Source organism: Patiria miniata, unplaced genomic scaffold (genome assembly GCF_015706575.1).
Source record: "Patiria miniata isolate m_02_andy unplaced genomic scaffold, ASM1570657v1 HiC_scaffold_21, whole genome shotgun sequence".
Taxonomy (NCBI): domain Eukaryota; kingdom Metazoa; phylum Echinodermata; class Asteroidea; order Valvatida; family Asterinidae; genus Patiria; species Patiria miniata.
Genome location: NW_024037060.1, coordinates 5208058 through 5228985, shown reverse-complemented (window position 1 = coordinate 5228985; position 20928 = coordinate 5208058). Strand labels below are relative to the sequence as shown.

General features: G+C 40.8%; 1 protein-coding gene across 2 annotated transcripts in view; it reads left to right on the top strand.

Moving 5' to 3' along the window:
* The first annotated feature begins 5771 nt into the window (after positions 1-5771).
* The window catches only part of LOC119729767, a 44642-nt gene continuing 29485 nt past the window's right edge, over positions 5772-20928 (top strand). The window contains exons 1-3 of one of the 2 annotated variants that reach the window (XM_038202507.1): positions 5772-6254; positions 15916-16035; positions 19216-19753. In XM_038202507.1, coding sequence (XP_038058435.1) covers positions 19684-19753 — 70 coding nt within the window. In that variant the 5' untranslated portion in view covers positions 5772-6254; positions 15916-16035; positions 19216-19683. Of the gene's footprint in view, positions 6255-15915; positions 16036-18906; positions 19754-20928 lie in introns of those variants that run through there. The other variant, XM_038202508.1, reaches the window with a different exon arrangement.

Below are 20928 nucleotides of genomic sequence, written 5' to 3'. Positions count from 1 at the left end.
CGCTGTTGATGTGACGTCATTTCAAGAAGACACTGTTCAGTTTAGGGCTTATCTGTTCAAGTTGTGAACCCAAAAGTTGCTCATTGAAAACATTATTTTGCGAGAAAAGTTTGCTCATTGGCTTTACTGCCGTGTTTTGACACAACAACAAATCACCAAAGAAAATTTACGACAGCGAGATATCCAAAATTCTGGCAACTTTTGGTGCTAAAATTGCTGTAACATTGAGGTTTCTGCCCAGAAAGATCACAGTTTTGCTCATGAATATGGAAATTGGTATTAACAGAAAACAAAAAAGGCACCAAAATACCCTTGAAAGTGGCAACACGAAAATTGTAAATAAGGTTAAATGGGACACAAAGGTGCATTTTCAAGGATCGCATTACATTGCATTACACTTGAACGAATCAGTTCTTTTATTCAAGTGCTCCAGAAAAGCACTGTTGAAAAGGTACAACCATGTTAAAACACTTTATTGCAATTCAATCACCGCCTCGGAACAATGCTATGGAACGGTTCATAGACAAACCACTTAACATACTTTGTAAAAGATTGTCGCAGAAAAAAAAGGACCGGCTCTAAATGAAACAAATTGATTTCAAATTCATCTCCCACTTTTCTCGTTTCCAAACAAACTATCCCTACAGGAATTCAGCGTGCCTCATACACCTTCCACTTCACCGATGGCCTTGTCGACGTTTTCTTGATTCACAAAATGTGTTCTGGGACCCGAGCCACCTGGCTCCCCACGCGCAGCTGGCCGGTATAGCAGACGAAGCCAGCCTCCTAGATTCGTGTTCGCACGCCCCGCACGCTCCCAAGAAACTTCCCGTAAATACTAGAATTTCGTCCCGTGAGATTCTTCCCAGAAGCGGCTTTGCTGCATTGCATGGTTGGTCAGTAAGTGCCGCGTTTGGGTCTGGCTAAACAGATTGAATCGTCTTTTGGCCCGAGGAAAAAATTGCCCCTTGTTTTTTTGTTTTTTTTTTAAATCAAAAAGGAAAACCAATCGAGCATAATAACGCTTAGGGTATCATCCGACATCCTAAGATTTTTTCTCGCTTTCTAAATGGGCGAAGATTTAAATATTGATCAAAATTAGTTAAACCTTCTGACTCGGGAGTGAAATATACGAAATAACGTCTTAACGGAAATGAGGAATATAATGTAATGCCTAATATTGGTCTTTTTTGTTTCAATATTAACCCCCCAAAACTGTTTTTTGTATGTCTTATACAAGTCATCGTTCAGGTATATTTTCAGGGAAAATATTCAAGTTATCAGATTCCCTATTGAAACCATTACATCCCATTTTCCATAAGATATCGAAGCGTTATCGTCTGAACCTTGAAATGTGCGCATTTCACGAGATGGTAGCACTGTTCTTATTGTAGCATTGACCGTATAGGCGTTTCATTATGTGCAGGTTGGTGTTTTGTGAGGAAAAACGGCTGTGCAGCATTGCCGCGTGTCTTGCTCGCCACCGTGTTACATCTGTTCTTATTAGGATCTTAAAAATTACTTCTCACTGAAGAAACTGTATTACTTTTATTTTACTTGGGAAAAATGGAAATGGAAATTCTCCTTGATTGTGTTCCTTATTGTATTTTATGTAACGAAATTGGATTTCTCGAGGTACGGGAGGTGAGCCGTGTTATTGTGGGCCAGCAGGCTCTACGATGGGCCCCGTGCGAGATAGAGGACACTTTCGAGACCCCCGTGGACGCGTGTGCGTATACTGGTACTGGTTCGAGCGCGTATATAGCGCGAAGTACAATACGCAAGACATTTTATTCTGAATGTGCACAAGGCCATAGCGTCTTCGCGTGAGCGTCGGGCGTTGTCGGCACTGCGTTCGAATGTCACTCCAAGTGGTCTCCCCAAACCCTCCCGTTCTTACCGTTGAGGGGGTACTTGTGCACGGAGCCGAATGCACAGTCGTTATCGGCATGGGTTAATTTCACGGAGCTATAGCACAGAACATTGCTGATGTCATTATGCCTATTGTTTTTGACTGGTTCTATTTTTACATAATATGTTATGTTCGGCAACTCAATCACTTGCCGCAGAATGAGCCTTGGCCGTCGGTAAAAAAAAATATGGATGAGTTCCCTTGCATCAGCTGGACATCTTACAAGAGACTCGGCTATTTCAGTGGTTGCATGGGTTTGGTACAACAAATATAATAATAGAACTATATAGCAGGGTTTTTTTGGGGGGGGGGATGTTACAAAATATTACAGAACACATAATGGAAGATTATGGTTTCGAAAATAGATGAAACGTTTGCTTATAATAATCTATGTTGTAATTCAGCCTTGGGGACGCAAGTAATGAAACGAACCCTCTGACAATACAATGCACTTAATGATCATGAGATTTACCATTAAAACGGTACTAATTATTGTCTCGAAACGTCTCCGATGGGCTAATGTTCAACTAGACTATAGAGATCCTATCTCCATGCCTAGACATCCAACAACCATTTAATCGGAATCGTGGAGTTAATATTGCACGTACGATCAAGCATTAAAATCCACGAAAGAATGCCTGTAGAGTAGAACTCTTTTGCTGCACCGAACGCTCCGATCTGAGCAATGTTTGGTTTGAAGAAATGACTCTCATTGTTTCATTTTGTTCACCTCTTAAAAGTGCATTGCCATTGGGCGAGTAATTTCCTCCAGATAATTATGATCAGACTGGTGGTCCATCCATCACGACGCGACAGGAGTACATGAAAATAACATCGCAGCAGGCAGGGTGACGGTGTTTGTTTTGGTATGAAAAAAAAAACCACCCAACTTTTAATATCGACGTTGTTTCATCCGTAGCAGCAAGATGAAATGATTCGTTGATAAGCCGTGGAAGCTATAGGCCTCAGGCTACTGATTTTGTTTTCGAGTGACGTTTTCGTTTTTCTGATGAAATTCAAACAACCCCGTGCGATATGTTTCCGTAACATTTCCGTTTATACAATGCGCCATGCAATACACGGTAGCGCGAGTTGGTAGCGCATCCTTTGTCCTACTTCATTCATAATGGGAGATACGTGATCGTAACTAAAGTTACCCAAACCACATAACCGCAGTTCGCAGGTTGAGGCTTCCGATTCATTTTACGCGCAAACATTAATATGAAAACACTGGGCACAAGTTGGGTTTATGAACCAATTTACAGCGAATCAACCTTGATGACTCATACCAAAATAGATGCGTGCACTTTATGTGCGTGCTTTCAGCTCTACCTTGATACACAAGAAAGGCGGCCGTCAGTACCCACTGCAGACCCATCATTACAACAGTTATGCGAAAACTGACCAAATTAAGAATTGTCTAGAAACTTCAAGTTCACACTTGGTTAAATCAGTCTCATCAGGAGTGGCATAATGCCAAAGAAAAGTATAGCTAGATATAGTTTCAATTCAATTCCGCAGTGGCAGATCTACCGGGGGGGGGGGGTGAGGCGGTTTACTGTTCCCACCCCCCTTGGGCGGCATAAAAGGCACTGACAATAAATATCACATGCCTGCTAAACCCCGCCTCTAAGTTGACAACGAAACCCTCCCCTCTTGAGCCACACGTGGATCCACCCCTGTTGAGGCCTGTATGGGGCGGGGCATGACCCCCTGCAAGGACGGATGGGGGGGGGGGGCAACGGGGCCATTCCCCCTCCCCCAAAAAGAGAACCCAATTTTCTTTAAGTGACGTCGCAAGAAAGGCAGGCACTTTGTACACCACCATCTTTTCCTCCAAAAAATGTGGCTAAAGTAGTCAGTATAATTGCCTCTGATCGCACCACAGAGCATCTAGAATCAAACAAAAATTCGGGGCCCTTCAGCGGGCCCCAAACCCCACGCCGTAATATTTTGGACCCCCACTTTTTGGGGGACCAAAATTACCTAACAATTTTTTGCCCCCCCCCCCCAAAAAAATTAGTGTTCTGGATCAGCCCTGGCCTTGGCCCTCTGTGGCCCCCTTTGAGTCCACGACACAAAAACCACATGCCTCCTTAGCCCCCTTTTGGCGGTTAACACCCCTAGAGAGGGGCTCTCTCTCCCCTCTCTCCTCCTCTCTCTCACTTGAGCCAAACCCTGATCCACCTCTGTATAACGACCTCTTGGGGTGTAGCATGGCCATCTGTGGCCCCCGTATCTACTAGTGTTGCCAGTCAGTAAAACCGTTGCTATGGAGATAATGATCTCACTCTACAAACGGGTAAAATAAAAACATTTCGTTCCACACTCGAAAAAAAATCATTTCAACCATTTTAGTAAACTTTTCCTTGATCCCTTGTAAAGAATTAAATAAGCCAAAATCCCTCTTTCACTGTCTAGAGTGAGACAAAAGTCTAACAAGTTAACAACACCTGTACAGAAAATAAATGATATGCCTTTGTGCATCGGAGCGTCAGTAGATTGCTCATAATACAACCTCCGGCGGAAAAAACAACGAGCAGTGATTAGTCTGCCCAAGCCGATGACCCGTGGGTATTTAACCGATAACAGACACGGACGAATGACGAGATGGTGGCAGCCAATTTACTTGATTACCGCGATCGAGTGCTGCCGTTGACCGCTTAGAGCGTTTCATCCGCCCTCTTCTCTCGACCAGCGAAGCAGGTCTGTCGTCTCAATCTGTATAGCCTCATCCTTCAACGCCCCGTAACTGCCCACCAGGCGACTATTATCGCCTACCCAAAACAACAACTCAAAAAAATGAACTAGCTAGAACTCTGTTATTAAATGCATATAAGGATCATTTGTTTTTCATGCATTTTGTTCCTTTCCAATAATAACACCACTCAATATCCAAAGTGGAACGATCAAAACCTAACCTGTTTAAGTTTACAGTGGATACAAACAGTGAAAAAACATGCACAAATTAACCTTTTGATCACGATACTCGATTTCGTCTATAACACTCTTTTATTTCCAAAAATTAGTCAATCATGACTGATCGCTGAAAATCACCTACATTTTTTATTTCTTCTAAATGACAGCAAACCAGACAGAATAATTTCACAGTACGATCTTTTTAATCCAAGTGAGCTTTTCGATAATAATTCGGTATGTTAAGGTCCTACATGTATGTCTCAAAAGGTACGCAGGTTCATTTGCTTTTTTGTGCATTTTAATTTATTTTTCGTTTAAAGGTAGAGTATATCATTTGTCGTTGTGCAGTTGTTTTCGTTTGAAGCAACAAAAGTGCTCAAAATCGGAAAAAACATCTGCACAATTTGTTTGGTCCCGTAGGTGAATTCCGTTTCACAGTTGAAAAGTACAGACAGTTTTCGTAGCCTGACTTTTAGTGTGGTGTTTGGGTTGATAGTTGGTTGACTAATTTGCAACCGACATTATTTCGACAAAAAAAACATTAATTATACTCATACGTTGTTTTTTATAGACAAATTTATACAATCAATACCTTGATTTCAACTGATATGACTTCTTAATTCAACTGCTTTAGTCCCGCTTTTGTTGCCACGAACCTTTGTTCTCCAACGGGAGGATTCTCGCCGAGGTACTGAGCCACATTCCTGACCAGTGAAATGAACGTTGGAATTTCTGCCCTCGTTAAGATTCTGAATTCCAGTTTCCTGGGGTGTGGTCCGTCGAGCTAGCTGCCGTTCCGCCTGTTTGGAAGATACCCCACCATAAAAGGCCAGGAGTGGAAGAAAAAAGTCGAGAAACAATTTCCCCACTCGTGTTTAGAATGCACAACCTGTTGAAAAGACTTATTTGGAGAAGGCTCTGTGTGAAATTGGACAAAAGGGTGTCTTGTAGGCGTCCTCCATAGTGTACACAGTATGCAGTCACACATGGTGAACACACATACCGCCATTTCTGGATCATTTTCACTAAACTTCTCTCACATAACTCTGAACTAAGAGGTTGTACCATGTGTGGAGACAGTTCTGATCAGGGAACTTGTTTTATTGCCGGACTTTTATCATCCCTGGTCTTTTATGGTTGGGTGTGATGTCGAAATCTTTCCCGATTCGATTTTCACCACCAGCTTGGCCATTCCCTGACCGCTACTTCTTGGTGCAGTTCCCGTCAGAGCCACGCCCGTTGGTTGTGGCCTATCGGTCAATCGTCTGTCCCGGTCTGCTCCAAGCCCCGCAATTCACCACACCCAACTCCTGGTCTCGGATGTCGCGGTTCAAGATCAAGCTCCATTATTCAAACACACCTCCTCGTGACTTCTGAACCGTCTCACCAGATCACTCGAGATCCGGATTCCACCGTTATCAAGGTACCTCCCCTCTAGTTTATTTATTGTAAGCTAATCATTACTTACTAAAAATTAGTTTGTATGTTGTATGTATTAAACGCATCCTAATATCATGAAGGTCTGCATGTTGAGGGGAGCAGCATGATGAAGTTTACGGTCACATGCATGTATCAATTAACTCGTTTGTGAGTTTGTGAGGCTCTGCATATAAACAAACTCAACGTTAATTGCCTGTCGTCGGGAGACTGCAGTCCACACACGGTGTAAGGACGTGGGCACGCGAAACGATTTATTTCAATAATTACAAAGTATCAAAAAGACAAGACACGTTGATTGTTGCGTCTGTATCAAAATATATGTTAGGCTATAGGCCTATAGTAACATATAATATTCTTTGAAGGATGAAATCTAATTTATATACACACAATTTTCGCGCTCGAAATACTACACCGTTTGGGTAAGGCATGGAAGACTGCTGCAAACTGCTCATGGAGTAAATCGACTTGAACAATAGGTTATAGAGGAGGGTTGATTATTCTCTGATAACATCAGAATCTTGTCTTTGAGTATAAAGCTCTGGATCTAAACGTCGATGCTGAATGTAAATTACTGTTGGCTTACGGAAAACAAACCCAATCATACAACCATGCACTCCACCCACCGCCTTTTATCGCACACAACAGCTTTAAGACAACTTGCATGCGTATATACCCACGTCATTTGCAAGGGATTCCTGGCCTGATTGCAATCTTGAAAAACTTACAATGCCCCACCGAGTTTCGCTCTCTCGCGAGCAGCAATGTAGCCCTTCATCAACAAGGCTAGCAAGGAAAGGGTAATCGAGAACTCCCCCCCCCCTCCGCCCCCTGTTTGAGTCATCAGATGGCTCGACTCTCCCCTTATGTTACCCTTTCTCTGTTTTAAGCTCAGCGATCCGGAATTAAGATATCTCATTGCACTTAACGGTCGGTTGAGTTTTGAGTGCCGGGGTCTGCGACTTGTATTTCTGCAAGAAAAAGAGAAAATGGGCTTCCCAAATTACCCGAGCTACACTTGCTGGTTGAGATCTGTGGAATCATTCACAATACGTATGAGCCATTAACGCTGCAATTCGCCTAAATTAATTATACATTAAATAAGACTTATCCGGATTCATTAGGCCTATACTTGTTTCTTTATAAGCTTGGTTTTGTATCATTTTCTTTACTTTAGAAAATAATATTCAACTTGGACATTTCTTTGATTGTGCTGTATCACACTTTGACTTCGTTACTAGTTCGCTCCTCAGTTGACAAAACCAATTCTCATCCACGACGGTCTAATTTATCTCCGCATAAACCTTCATGATTGTCGAAAATTATCATTAGTTTCCTAGCCTTTGCTCTTCCGGTCTTGACCCTATAACTCCCAAACACGAATATGTGCCCTGTAGCCTACCATCTCCAAATCACACCAACGCAAACACCCTTCGAATTCCCCGGTCCTCGGAAAAACCAGGACGACCCAAAAATTGTAAATAAAACCCCGGTCACTCGTGGTGTCTTAATGACCATGACGCACATTTACTATCGGGCGCGCGATGATCCAATGGTTATGGTTATTTGATAGGGTTGTACCACAACTCAATATTAATTCTTTCGGTGTGGGTTTTTTTTTTATGAAGAAGGAACCCCAATCGAGTTGATTATAAATGGCTTTCAGTCTTGTCACGCCCATTAAGGTTGCTAGTCAACCAAGCGAAAAAATAGTCCTATATGAGCACCGAAATTGTTGGATATCCGTCTCACAGTGTTGCCGACCAACGATACGATATGAAATATTGCTGAAACAGTGAATTATGAAGTTTTCTCAATTTGGCGGGCATTTTCTGCAAGCTTTGATGAGAGCGTGTATATATTATAAACTTATACGGCAGACCTATCGCCTCAAGATTACTGACGAATTCAAGATAAGGAAAGCCTAGTAGAGCTGGTCCCAGAGTGCACAAAATTCTATTCAGTTGAATCAAAGTGGTTATTCACGAGAAGACTTTACATGTATTTGGTCTACACAATAGGTCAGATTTAGCCCACACTGAAAAATTGCCTGGGTTAATTTTACCAAAGAAAGGGTGAAAACTGGAACTACCCAAACTTGGGTTGTTCTATAACCAATTGTTTGGGTTATAATTTTTGCTAAATTCAACCAAAACTTGTAGTCATACAAGAACAAATTAAATTTGGTCTTTAATGACCACAAGTTTTGGTTACATTTAGCAGAAATTCTAACCCAAACAATTGGTTATAGAACAACCCAAGATTGGGTAGTTCCAGTTTTCACCCTTTCTTTGGTAAAATTAACCCAGGCAATTTTTCAGTGCATGTTTTACGTTAAAGGGCCCATGTAATGTAAATTTTTTTAAACGCAATCCTTGGAAATGTACCTTTGTACCCCGTTGAATCTTATTTTCAATTTCCGTTTTGCCATTTACAAGGGTATTTTGGTTGTTATGTTAATAAAGATTTCCATATTCATGAGCAAAAGTGTGATGTCATTTCAGGCAGAAACATTTATGGTACATAATACAGCTATTTCAGCACCACAAGTTGCCAGCATTTTAACTACGATGCTGTTGTAAATTTTCTTTTCTTTGGTGATTCGATGTTGTGTCGGTACATGGTAATAAGCCAATGAGCAAAATTCTCACAAATGTTTTAATGAGCAATGTTGGGTTCACATTGTGAACAGGAAACTCCTAACTGAACAGCGTCTTCCTTCAAATGACATCACAGCAACAACGCCCTCAGGTGTCCGGAAAAGCTTGCACAATTTCAAACGTTCAAACAATAAGTGCACTGTTCAACAAAATCAACCACAAAAGGAATGTCAGATAGTTTCATGCATGATTTATGAAGAGTAGAAAGTTCACAAAATGTGTTCCTAAGAAAAATCATGATACGGACGCTTCATGGGGTAATCCTATAATACTAAAGCGCTGCCAAGCTCTCTGCACTTAAGTCTACAACCAGTATAATTCACAAGTGACAGTCGGGGAGTCAGTCAGTCGGGGAGTCAGTCAGTCAGTCAGTCAGATATGTACAAAAAAGAGAGGACATTATAGGTCCCCTGGGGCCAACAATCATACGACGTTTTATACACGCAGCCTAGCTAAAGGTGTTTGACCGGTTTGGCAATGTGAAAAAAGTGACGTGCTTTATAAAGACAGACTGCTTTCTAGTTCACAAATGCTTTCTAGTTCACAAATGTAAAGAAATAGGACTGCTGGATTTCTTTCTTCAACCATGCCCGAATCAGATATAATCCAGGAATATTATAGGCTGTATGCTTATTGAACACATACCACTGAAGTATAATATTGGGCATAAGCCATTTCTCTATAGTAGCGACCTTCTAGCGAAATCCAACGAAATCCAGACTGTGAAACCAAAAATATTGTTGGACAATCGTAAACAACTTTTGTAATCTTTTACTTTGTTGTTAACCATTTTAAGAGCAGGCTGTTCCCCTTTTTGTTTGGTTGTGCTGGATTCTAAAGAGTGCCAAACTTGAAGAAAAGGCATTCTTGCTAACAATGCTATGCTCCGATAATCATGTCCATAATCCATTTTATATGGAACTCGTATTTACGGCAGAAGAGGAACGAACGGTGGGAAGAAATTTCGCTTCCCCGTTTGAATGGATCCAAAAGGGAGATTAAATTGATCTTGATGACTATAGGTATGAATTTAATTTTCCACACCTGTGCTGATATATAAAACTACACGTATTGACGTGCTTCGGGCATGACCGAAAGTTATTGAAAGTCAAAATGTCCAGGCCCAACGAAAACTCAAGCTCCGCTTTTTCCAAGACTGAAACTCAATTAGTTACGACGATCTTGTTAACACCATATTCAATTGTATCCGACACAATGTCCCTCGTATTACTATTAATTTACTCGTCATCCCGGGTTTGTAAAGGTGTTCGAAGAACAGAATGAGTAAAGGTGTCTGTCCCGTCATGAAACTCGAAACCGTGCCCAGGGGAGACAGTGTCGAAACGGCCAGTTCAATTTAGTTTGCAAGTCACCATAAAACGTTAAAGTCAACGATATGAAATGCTTCCTTGTCTACCTTACCAACTTTGGTGTTGCATTTCATAAACCACCCAGAGTCAGAACACAGTAATTAATCAATTGGTTTATCCCCATCGCTTCGTTCGAAATTTATCTCTCCCCCTCACCAACCCCCCCCCCCTCATGTTGAATTTCCCGCTATCAAATGACAAAGCCTTCTTGTGTTCTCTCATCTCTTGCTGTCCGAGGATGAAGACGATTGTAGGAAGTAAACGATTTTATCGACTAACTGGAACCTGCCTCGAGTGCGTCCTTCCACAAATAATAGCGTAGACTCCGACATTGGATACTTGGTTAATGGCTGCGCTCTCTGGGCTTTCGTCCCGATACGTGACCTTTTATTATATACGCCAGCCCGCCAAGTGCGGTTCATCCCTCCTCTCCAAGATGCAAGTGATTCCCTTGAAATTCTAGACAGCATTTGCCTCGTCACGCGGTGCATTCTGTTTACTCTGCCAAAAATATTCTGCCCGGATGATAAGCTTATATTAAGCGGAATCATTTACTTGGAGCGCGGAGTTATCATCTGACGAGATTCCGAAGATGTAACACCGGAAATTGCCGGCATCGAACAATAAGAACAGAGGACGGGTGTTTTCCTAAAGAGTATTGTGTGTCTTCCTGGTGCTTATTTTCTGTCAATCTTCTTGTTAATGTTTTACTTTTTTTCATCCCCTAGCCGCATCCTTGTATTATGTTTGACATTCTGGGGCATATGATATTGAGCAAGATGCCTCCCTGTATAAGAGTAACTTTACTAGTTCACATGTTGCCTTTTACCCCTATATGTTCCGATTGTATGACGTCAAACTTTTGCATGACCTTACATCACCGCGATCGGCCACCATTGCAGTAGGCAAAAGTTTAGTTAGCAACCACGTCGTACGCTGTAAACTAGGCAGTAGGACTCATTTTCATGTAAACTAACTGCGAATTCTTTATCAAAATATGGCTTAAAGGGAATATACATCATTTGCTTTTGCTGTAATTTTCAGAAATGGATGGAATTGGGGGGTTGGAAATATATAGCAAATATAGTTACACTGAATTTTTTTGAGGTTTTGGGTTCGAAAATGCTATAAAAACCAAGAAAAACAATCATTTTCCTGTAGTCTGGTTCCCTGACTCCATTTAAGAAGAAACAGAGCAGTTTACATACATTTGGGAATTGTAAGGTCAGGGAACCAGTTTAGCTGGCTTGTACCCGTTCATAGGTGTGTAATCGATTACAAACAAGTGCGATGGCCAATGGGGGCCAGTATTTGAAAAAAAAAACAGTTTTTTTTCCCAACGCTGGTCGGCCGACCAGCATTGGAAATTTGATACCAAAATACGACTTTTCTTGAAAATGACGGTATACCAGGTGCTATGATTTTACAGGATGCTTTACACTGTCATTCACTAACAGTCCAGCAAGGTATTTCAAAACGATTTGGTAGTTTTATTTTTTGATGTTTGCAAATGTTGTATTTTCCCTTTAATGGTCACTTATTGTGCCGTGTACGGTTGTCATAATCGAGCCGACCCAGCAGTGGGTGTTTACTCCCCGTTTTTCTCACAGTTTTTGCCGTCCATCACAGCTTGGAAGGCTTGCCAGCTACTTATAGTGAGGTGGTTTATGGTTGGAATCGTGACCGACTGGTCCAAACCACTGATCTCTATTATAAAGACTGGATAGCTAATAAAGAGCCGCACAATGAATGAATTTGACGCCATATTGGTGAGACCGGCATGTGATCTACAAAGGACAAGTTGCCGTTTTTATAGACAGCATGATTTCTTCTGTAACGTCGCGGTTCACTTGACTTATATTTTGACCACCACCACTGACCAAGGTTAACTACAGTTTTTCTAACGTCGTGGTTACTAAAATGCCGCAAATATCACTTTTTCGGCGTTTTGAAATAATAATCACTACGGAAATGTGTCCCTTTTAGAACATCATAATATGTGTACGTGAACAAAATACGCGTCAACTGTTGATACAACGCGCGCGTATTTACGCGTAGAACGTTCGTATTATACGCGGCCATCTTCGTGAGACCGGGGGCGAATTGGTCAATATGTAAAGTCTACTGTGTGAATGTTGTATGCATATCCGCTATCCAGTGGTCCAAACCACCAAACTTGGCAGAGACTTCGTATAGCCCCAGAGAAGATATTTAGAAGGTGTGACACCTGAAATTATTTTGGAAAGGGTGCCTTATTTGCATAAATCGTAAATAGCTGCCGTGTAATATATTTATTCCCATATTTTGGTATATATACATGTATATATACATTTTAAAAAATACCAAAATATGGGAATAAATATATGGCAGCTATTTACGATTTGTGCAAATAAGGCACCCATCACAAAAGAATTTCAGGTGTCACCCCTTCTAAATTTCTTCTCTAGGACTATAAGAAACTATCTGCCAAGTTTGATGCTTTGAACCAGTCGGTCAAGATCTTGTCAAACATTGGATCTAAGCCACTTGACTATACTGCGTGCGGCGCTATACGATCTTTGCCTATTCTACAATAGCGACGCTGACTTTCCGGTACTCGGATGTAGGCCGGGTCATGAGAGCATCTCTCCCATGATGTCTTGTCCTCAATCTATAAACAATCTTCTTGAAGTCTGATGGCTTATTAAATTCCTACTGTAAACTCTTAAAGATGCTCTCCCGTGCTGTTCAACGCATTTGTTATTGTTCTCAAGAATTTTCTATTTGTATGTTTTAATTAAACGGATAAAGCTTGTTGGATTTTGTTTTTAAACCTCTGAAAATACGTTTTATTCTGGGCTGCTTCTGCGACCATAAAGCACATGAATTATTTTTAATGTTGTCTTTTCTATGTTTTACTGGGACGTGTTCCTTCAATCACGACTGTTTTACAGAATTATTGTTTGAAAAGTGTGTGTCGAAGCGCAAATGTCTCTCTCTGTCGTCACTCTGTGTTTGGTGTTGAAAACATGTTGGATTATCGTTGGCTTAATACATGCCAAAGAGTCAATTTTATTTGCAGAGTGACGCGCCGCTTTTTTGATACTCTGAATATGTATGAAGATAAAGCGCATCCGCGACAGCAGACAATTCACTCAGGTGGACTCGTATCAGATGGCATCAGTGCGTTCAAAAAGAAAATAGTTCCATGCACTTTCTCAGGATTCCGAGGTATCCCTACAGCAGTGCGGCATCCAACCTTGACATTTAAAACTCCTTTGCCTCATCTCCGTCTACCAGACGAAGACTTGCCGAAACGTGCTTTCGTTCATATTGACGTCACGAGAAATTCATCCAATGGAACAAAAAAAACACTCATGCTGAAAAAAAATTGTCTCAACTTTTTCAGAGTAATTGTAACATCAGTGGAGAAGAGCGTTGAACTTGTCACAGTGTCAGAACGAATTAAGGGTAAACATTTGCACAAGAACCGCTCTATCGTTTGACGCTCCTGCCGCGTTTATTGTCCCCTCGTCTTGGAGAATCATATTTATTGGGCACGACGGCCGACTCATAGGTAATCACGAAGGCTCTGTCCAGATTAATGAAATAATTGAGGCTTGCCGATCCCTCGTTTTACGGTCCAGGTATATGAAGCGAGCGGCGACAAGACATACCGCGAGAAATATGAATATTTGCGTTGCTATCGCCATGGAGACACGAATGCTCCTTTTCCTGTTTACTGGGCAATTTGTGCTTCGGTTTTTTTTATCAGCATTCTAAATATAGATTCATATAAAACTATGACTGTAGTTTAAGGGGGGGGGTGATTTCATTAATCAGTTTATCGTTAGTGAGATCCAATCATTTGCAACTCGATTTTTACAATTACTTTTACTAATTCCTGGTATAGCCAAAATAATATGTTTATTAATCGTTAATTGGGAGATCAGTTTGTTTGTGGATGGTTCTGACGGATGTTTAAATGTATCAATTTGATTGAGTCATTTATTAGTTTTGACTTTTTATATATAAATGAAACCTATATTTATTGCACGCCCTGAATTTATAAGATAAATCCCGTAATGTCCTTTACCTTCAAACAGAATTTCTTACTGTATTTGGCTCATTGTAATATTGTGCTCTGTGCAGCTTTTTTTCACATTGAAAAACAAAAACTACAAATAAATTCACAACCCTGACTTAATTTCTGAAGGACTCAAACGCGAGTAGAAAAGGAAAACTTCTTGTTTGAGTCTGAATCCAACTGCGCCATTACAATGTTCTGCCAAGGCCGGCCTGTCCCATCTCGTCAAAATTATTTACACAACATTAGGCAACGTGTTTCGCGCGCCAGAAGCTAAATTAGTACGCCTTTGGCTCGATCCAATTTCGCTAAAGCGACCTGTAACTTTAACCGAAATCCGTCTTTGAAGGCCGGGCTTTAGACGGCCATGTCATGCGTTAATTGCGTTTTCTTTGTCATCTGCACAAACTCCATCCAGAGTGAGTGTGCCATAATGTTGTTTGCAGGAGGTTACGCTAAGGCCAATATTTATACAGGTGCATGAAGGACATTTTTCATTTTTTTTTCACTCTACAATTTTCAAGTCTGCCTTGCCTGTTTTAACATTGAATACATTATTTTGCTGTGAATTATTTCTACACCCGACAGATTTCAAGTCTGCTTTGCCCGTCTTAACATCGGATGCATTATTTTTTATAGTATATATAACCACAAATTCTTTCTTTTAATTGTATGCACACCTTTATCCTAATTACTATATTAACTAACCCCCTAGGGCCTTTTTAATAGCAACCATCCTTAATCCTCCAAAATCCTCCAAAATTGTGCACTATTGTTGAAATGAAGGATACCCAACGCCTCAATCCTTTCAAATCGTCAGACAGTCCTGCCTCAAAAAAATGCATTCATCCTCAATCCTCCAAAATCCTCCTTTTCTTCAAACACCATTCATCCTCAATCCTCCAAAATCCTCATGTTTCTCAAACACCATTCATCCTCAATCCTCCAAAATCCTAATGTTTCTCAAACACCATTCATCATCAATCCTACAAAATCCTCATGTTTCTCAAACACCATTCATCCTCAATCCTACAAAACCCTCCAAAACCGCCATGAGGGATTTTGGAGGATTGAGGAGGGTTAGGGATAGGCTATTACATAGCATTTGCCTGATTAACCGTGCTGCCCACCACTGATTTGTTGGATTCATATTCTCCTAAACATTCCCGTCAAGAAGTCCAAATGTCACGGTTATCGAACTTGTTCTAAAGAAAAATACGTGACAATAAACACAAGTTACGCATCCGCAAAAAAAGTCAAGACATTTGGGAGGTGTTCCGGATATGTACTTATATTAGACATGTTGGTCCCTATTTTGATGACTACATTAGTGAGCCTAAAAATCCCGTGGGCGCGCAGCTCCTTCAAGGTATGTAGAGGGTTTCAATTCATTAACAACTCACTAAGAGAGATTATTCCCATGGTGTTACCTTAAACCTCCCATTCATTGGGTTAAATTTCTTTTAAAGTATATACTTCTTATTACTCATCACTGGGGAGAGCCTCGAATCGCATATTAATTGAAAGTCATTAGCGTACCCCTTTGTCTAGTTTCCAGAAACGCATGTCCCCGGTCGATCGAAGGGATACTGATATAGGACATCTCGCCCCGTGGGAACGGTAAAAGCGAAGTGTATCACACGACAGAAGCGAAGGAGGAAAAAAAACAAGGTAAGATGTTTGACTCATATTCGCTGTAGTCTTTATTCAATGCTCGAGTTGTTTGTACCGACTAAGATCCAATTGCCTTGAATATACACAGTTGCCGTCTACCCACGCTAATGCTTGTTTGGCCGGCCGCATTGAGAGAGTATGCGGACCAATGTTATTGCATTTAATGAGTACAAAAAACTAAAGCCTTTCAAGCTATTTCCGAAATTCCCGGTACTCCCACGATACCCTTGCAATGATACCACCTCTACTTACATCCGCAGACACCTCGCATGCATAAAACGAATCATAAGTTTATGCTTTTTGATAGAAAATCAAATGTATTTTCTATTTACTACAAATTCACCTATTCACATACAGTTTTAAATCAGGTTAAGTGTAAACTCTATGAATACTGACTACATTAATGTTATGGTCATCAGTTGATGTAAACAATTTTGAGGAAATTGTTTCCATTCAAGGCGTGACAAATTATGACAATACACGTCTCGAGAAAAGAAGTGTATATGTCTGCATCTGCCAGTGGGTCGTAACACTCCGTCATTACTCGTCATGTTCCTGAACACGGGGGCAGAACAAAACATGGCACATCCAGGATTTGTCACATGAAGAGGCCAATCGAAGGGCTGGCCGAGGGGCTTATTTGACGCTAGGGGGCGCTCTGTCCCAATTTTTCTTTTCTTTCTTTCAACTAAGTATATCCACGAATCCGCAGAAGGAGAGGAGATGATTAGACTACACAATCGATGAAAAAAGATAGTCGCCTTCACATCTCTGATTTAATTACTTTAAAAATGCATTCTCCGCCCCCAACCCGTGCGATAACAATGCTATCATCGCTGTATAGTCCGTGAACCAGTAACTGTTTTTACAGAAAACGAGAAGGAAAAAAGATATTAATTCAAGGTAGTTTTCTACTTATGAAGATTTAATTTCCAAAACGCGATATATCAATTTGAAAAAAAAGTGACAATTTTGCACAGTGATGAAACTTTAAAGAAATAAATATAATAATAGCAGCTGTTTCTAAGCACCATTCCTCGCTTTCTCGTATTCCTCAACTTTGTGTAACTATATAACAGCTGTCGCAACTGACTTTGGGTAGCAGGGAGGGGGAAGGATTCTGAAAAAGGTAACAGAATGGCATTGATCGCGGGTTTTTTTTTTTTTGAAATACCTCTTCATATAATGCCAAACGCAAAGCTCGCCGTTACACCCGAATGAGTAACAAGATTGTTTGCTGTACCTCGGTGATTCATCACACCTACACGTACGATTCTTGTCCTTTGCTAAACCTCTTTCCACGCAAGTGTCTACCATTTTATGTGTCACTTCGGTGAGGAAATTTCGCTCCTTGGTATCGCGTTTGGGGCCCGTGATGTATGGTGATAGTGTGGCGGAGAGCCTTCTAATGTACCAAGGTGTAATGTCGACGACAGACGGTTCAACTGATCTGAAAGAAACTGGTGTCACAATCACACCAATTGCATATATTGGGAAAAAGTGCAAATCAATTAGCCTACAGAGGTTTTTTTTTTTAATGTGCCTCAAGATTTGGTGCCTTCGAGGTTTAATTATTAACAGGCCCAGTTCTCCATTTACATATTTATTCGTCCATCCCATACGTCTGTCGTGTATTTAATGAATCAATTAAATCTTAGGAATCTTGTTTTGTACGTCAGACGGTTGTTATTTAACATATAGTTTCATCACCCCTCCAACGCCCCCAACACATCCCACCTAGTGGTTTTTCTTATAAATAAAACCAAAGGAGCAAAGATGATTGTTTTTATAAATTGATGCTGTATGTTACTCATCCCATTTCATCCACGGATTCGTGAATTATTTAGAGAAAGTAAGATAAGAAAAATTGGGAGACAGCGCCCCCTAGTGTCAAGTGAGGCCCCTTGCTGTTCGATTTTGCAACGGCCGGCAGCCTGTTCTATCATCAAATCCTATTGTGTGCGTTATTGTCTCGTTTTCAGCTTCTGGATCCGCTGGTGGATTGAACTGGCGTAGTTATTGTCTGTTGTGTACTTAAAACACAAACAAATTTGATCCAAGCTCCTTGATTTCAAATGATGTCACCTCCAATACCCATCCAGTCAAAACCATACGTTATCATTTTACCGAAAGAGTCAATTTATAGGCCTATATCAACCAAACAGTTGACCGTGCTTGACCTTTTTTTATTGGGGGGGGGGGCTAAAGTACGTCATACAGCGTGATAAACGATTAAGCAACTTGGATGGATTTTATTCGTTGATACGAAAATTGATCGGTGCATGCTTTTATTTTTTATAAAGAATATTTCGTCCTCGGAATCAGTAGGATTTCGGCAAAGAATGTTGCACAATCTACCAAGGGTTCTTTTTTTTTTTTTTTTTTTTTTTACAATCCTGATTTTTTTTTGGCTTATATTATTTATTGAAAACTACAAACCAACCGATGTAGAATAATACTAATGACAAGAGCAATATGCTTCTGGTGGCACTTACCATCGAACAACTATTTACTGCTTGCAATCAAATATCTGTTATGACGTCACCGTGAACAACCACCGTAAAATAAGTGGAAATGCTTACGTGCATTTATTGTTCAGAACACGAACAAGTCATTTAACCAATAACGAGTAATTACTCAAACCACGTGATTAATATTCTTCCAATGCCAAGCATTCTTTTTCACAGCCTCTTGATTTTAATTGCCAATTTCGCTCGTCATTGATGCATCGGTTTCCTTAGTGACTCTGAATTTAATTGCCCCTTAGAACTCCAATTTCAGCTCACTTATGACGGAAATCCGGTTCATTTAAGTTTGGATTAAAAAGTTAATGGGAAACTGCAAAATTATACTGCTTTTCGACAGCTAATATGTGATCATAAAACATAAGTATATAATCCAAATGTTTGTCTTGTCGTCTAGGCTTATAGAACCCCAACCCCACCCCCACAAAACGACAGAGGCACGCTAAGGTGACATGCTTCTGACCAATAGGGCCTGGTCTTCTATTTACGTACCCGCGGATCTCCAAGCAGAATATAAATATGCATTTCACTCGCACTAAAGCTTCAATTTGGCAGAAGAATCGCCGGCAAGAATTGTTCAGTGAAAAAGCTGCTTAAGAAAAGACTTAACGCGCTAGCTTTAAGTTGAATACATTTCATCGTATCCTTTCAGCCTTTCCCAAACCAAGAAAGCTAGTCAGCGCCGTGCTTACATCTCGTATCACCGGTGGCGGTGTAGTTACACAACGCAATCCATTCGCCTCAGCGTCTTGGGGTTTTTTCTTGAAGGGGAAATAGCGTGGGACGGACCACATCTGCTTTGACGCTCTGCCGCACCTCCACGCTGTGCTATACCACCTATAGACCTGGGCTTCGGTTGGGCACATCCGGCCGAGTACACTGCCAGTCGATATCGGTACCATTCTATAGCTCCTTCACGCCTACAAGCTTGGGTCGATTTCTTCTCGGCACATCTTGGCTCGTCAAGTCGCACGTTGCTCGTGTATACGTTTTGACACCATCGTCACTGGCGCCCGGACAATTTACACTGACAGTCTGTTGGTAGAGGTGCGCTTTTTTTTTACCTTCTGACTTGGCGCGGAGACAAGGAACAGTTTCTTGAGTTGCTTGATCAGATAGAATGGGGACAAACGTTTGTGTGCTTGCCTTACTACTGATGGCGTGTGTGGCTGCTGTGACATGTACGAATGGTAAGAATTCTTCTTTCAGTAATCTTTTTCGTTTTATCATTCTTTAAAATCAAATTGGTTCTTGCTTTAAATATAATGTGCAGTAAGAGTACTAAGTTGTGCATAAGATAGTTTGCTCTGTTTAATGAACAGTTTTTTTGTACGCCTTTAATTTTCGGGAGGTTTTCAACAATATTATAGCCTCTTTTAACATTTCACAATTTGCCCACCTAAGAGAATGGGATATTAAACAAAACAAAGGTAATCTGTAAAAAAAAAAAAAAAAAAAAACTGTGTACCATTTTGAACATTTAGTTTAACAAAGGAATTGATTGCAGCGCGATTAGAACCCGCTACACTGCATGAAAAAAATCTTGGATAAACCCTGTTGAGCGATGTTCTTTGCCCAACATGAGTATGAGATTACCTCAATTATTGTTTGGTAATTCAGGTAAAAACAAACCGACAAACTTTTGGGAAGAATTTACCCAAGGGTGAAGACAGTTGGTATGTTCACCAACATTGGAACTCAATTGCCATACTTTTATTTAGTGCACCGTATATGGGTTGCTTGTTCACTTTCCGCTCCTGTAGTTTTCTTAGCTCGACCCATCTTCTTTCAAATTGCTCATCGAATCATCAGCGTCAAAGAAGTACATTCTAAAATCAGACATATCGGAAAATTTTGCCTTTAACCGTCAGGGTCATGTCAAGCAAAATACTGCAAGCTGCCTCATTGGTTTCGTTACTTTCGTACCTTGGGTTGAAATCAACCATGCTAAGTCGCCCAGATCTTTTTCGTTCTATTTTGCCGATAGGACGTATACCGCTGGTTGGTATTGATCTGGGAATAATGATCTAGCCAAGACCCAAGGCCGACCGAGCCTAGCGATCTAGCATTCTGCCTTAATATACAAACCGCAGTTATTCCATCTAGCGTTCAGCTCATGAACTTTGTGGTGTGCAATATCAATTGGATATCCTTTTTCGTAGAAGGGACAGAAAGGGGGAAAGGAACAAGTTGCACTGTTGGTCTCCCGCTTGGCTTTGTCCGTCTGAACAAATTATTTTGTTATTTTGTCAACTTTGATTAACAACATTAGAGAGATACTTTGTAGTAAGCCTAAATTATTTTACATTATAGGGAGACATGTTAGTGTCTCCCTATAGCTTTAACTACCATTTATAGAACAAAC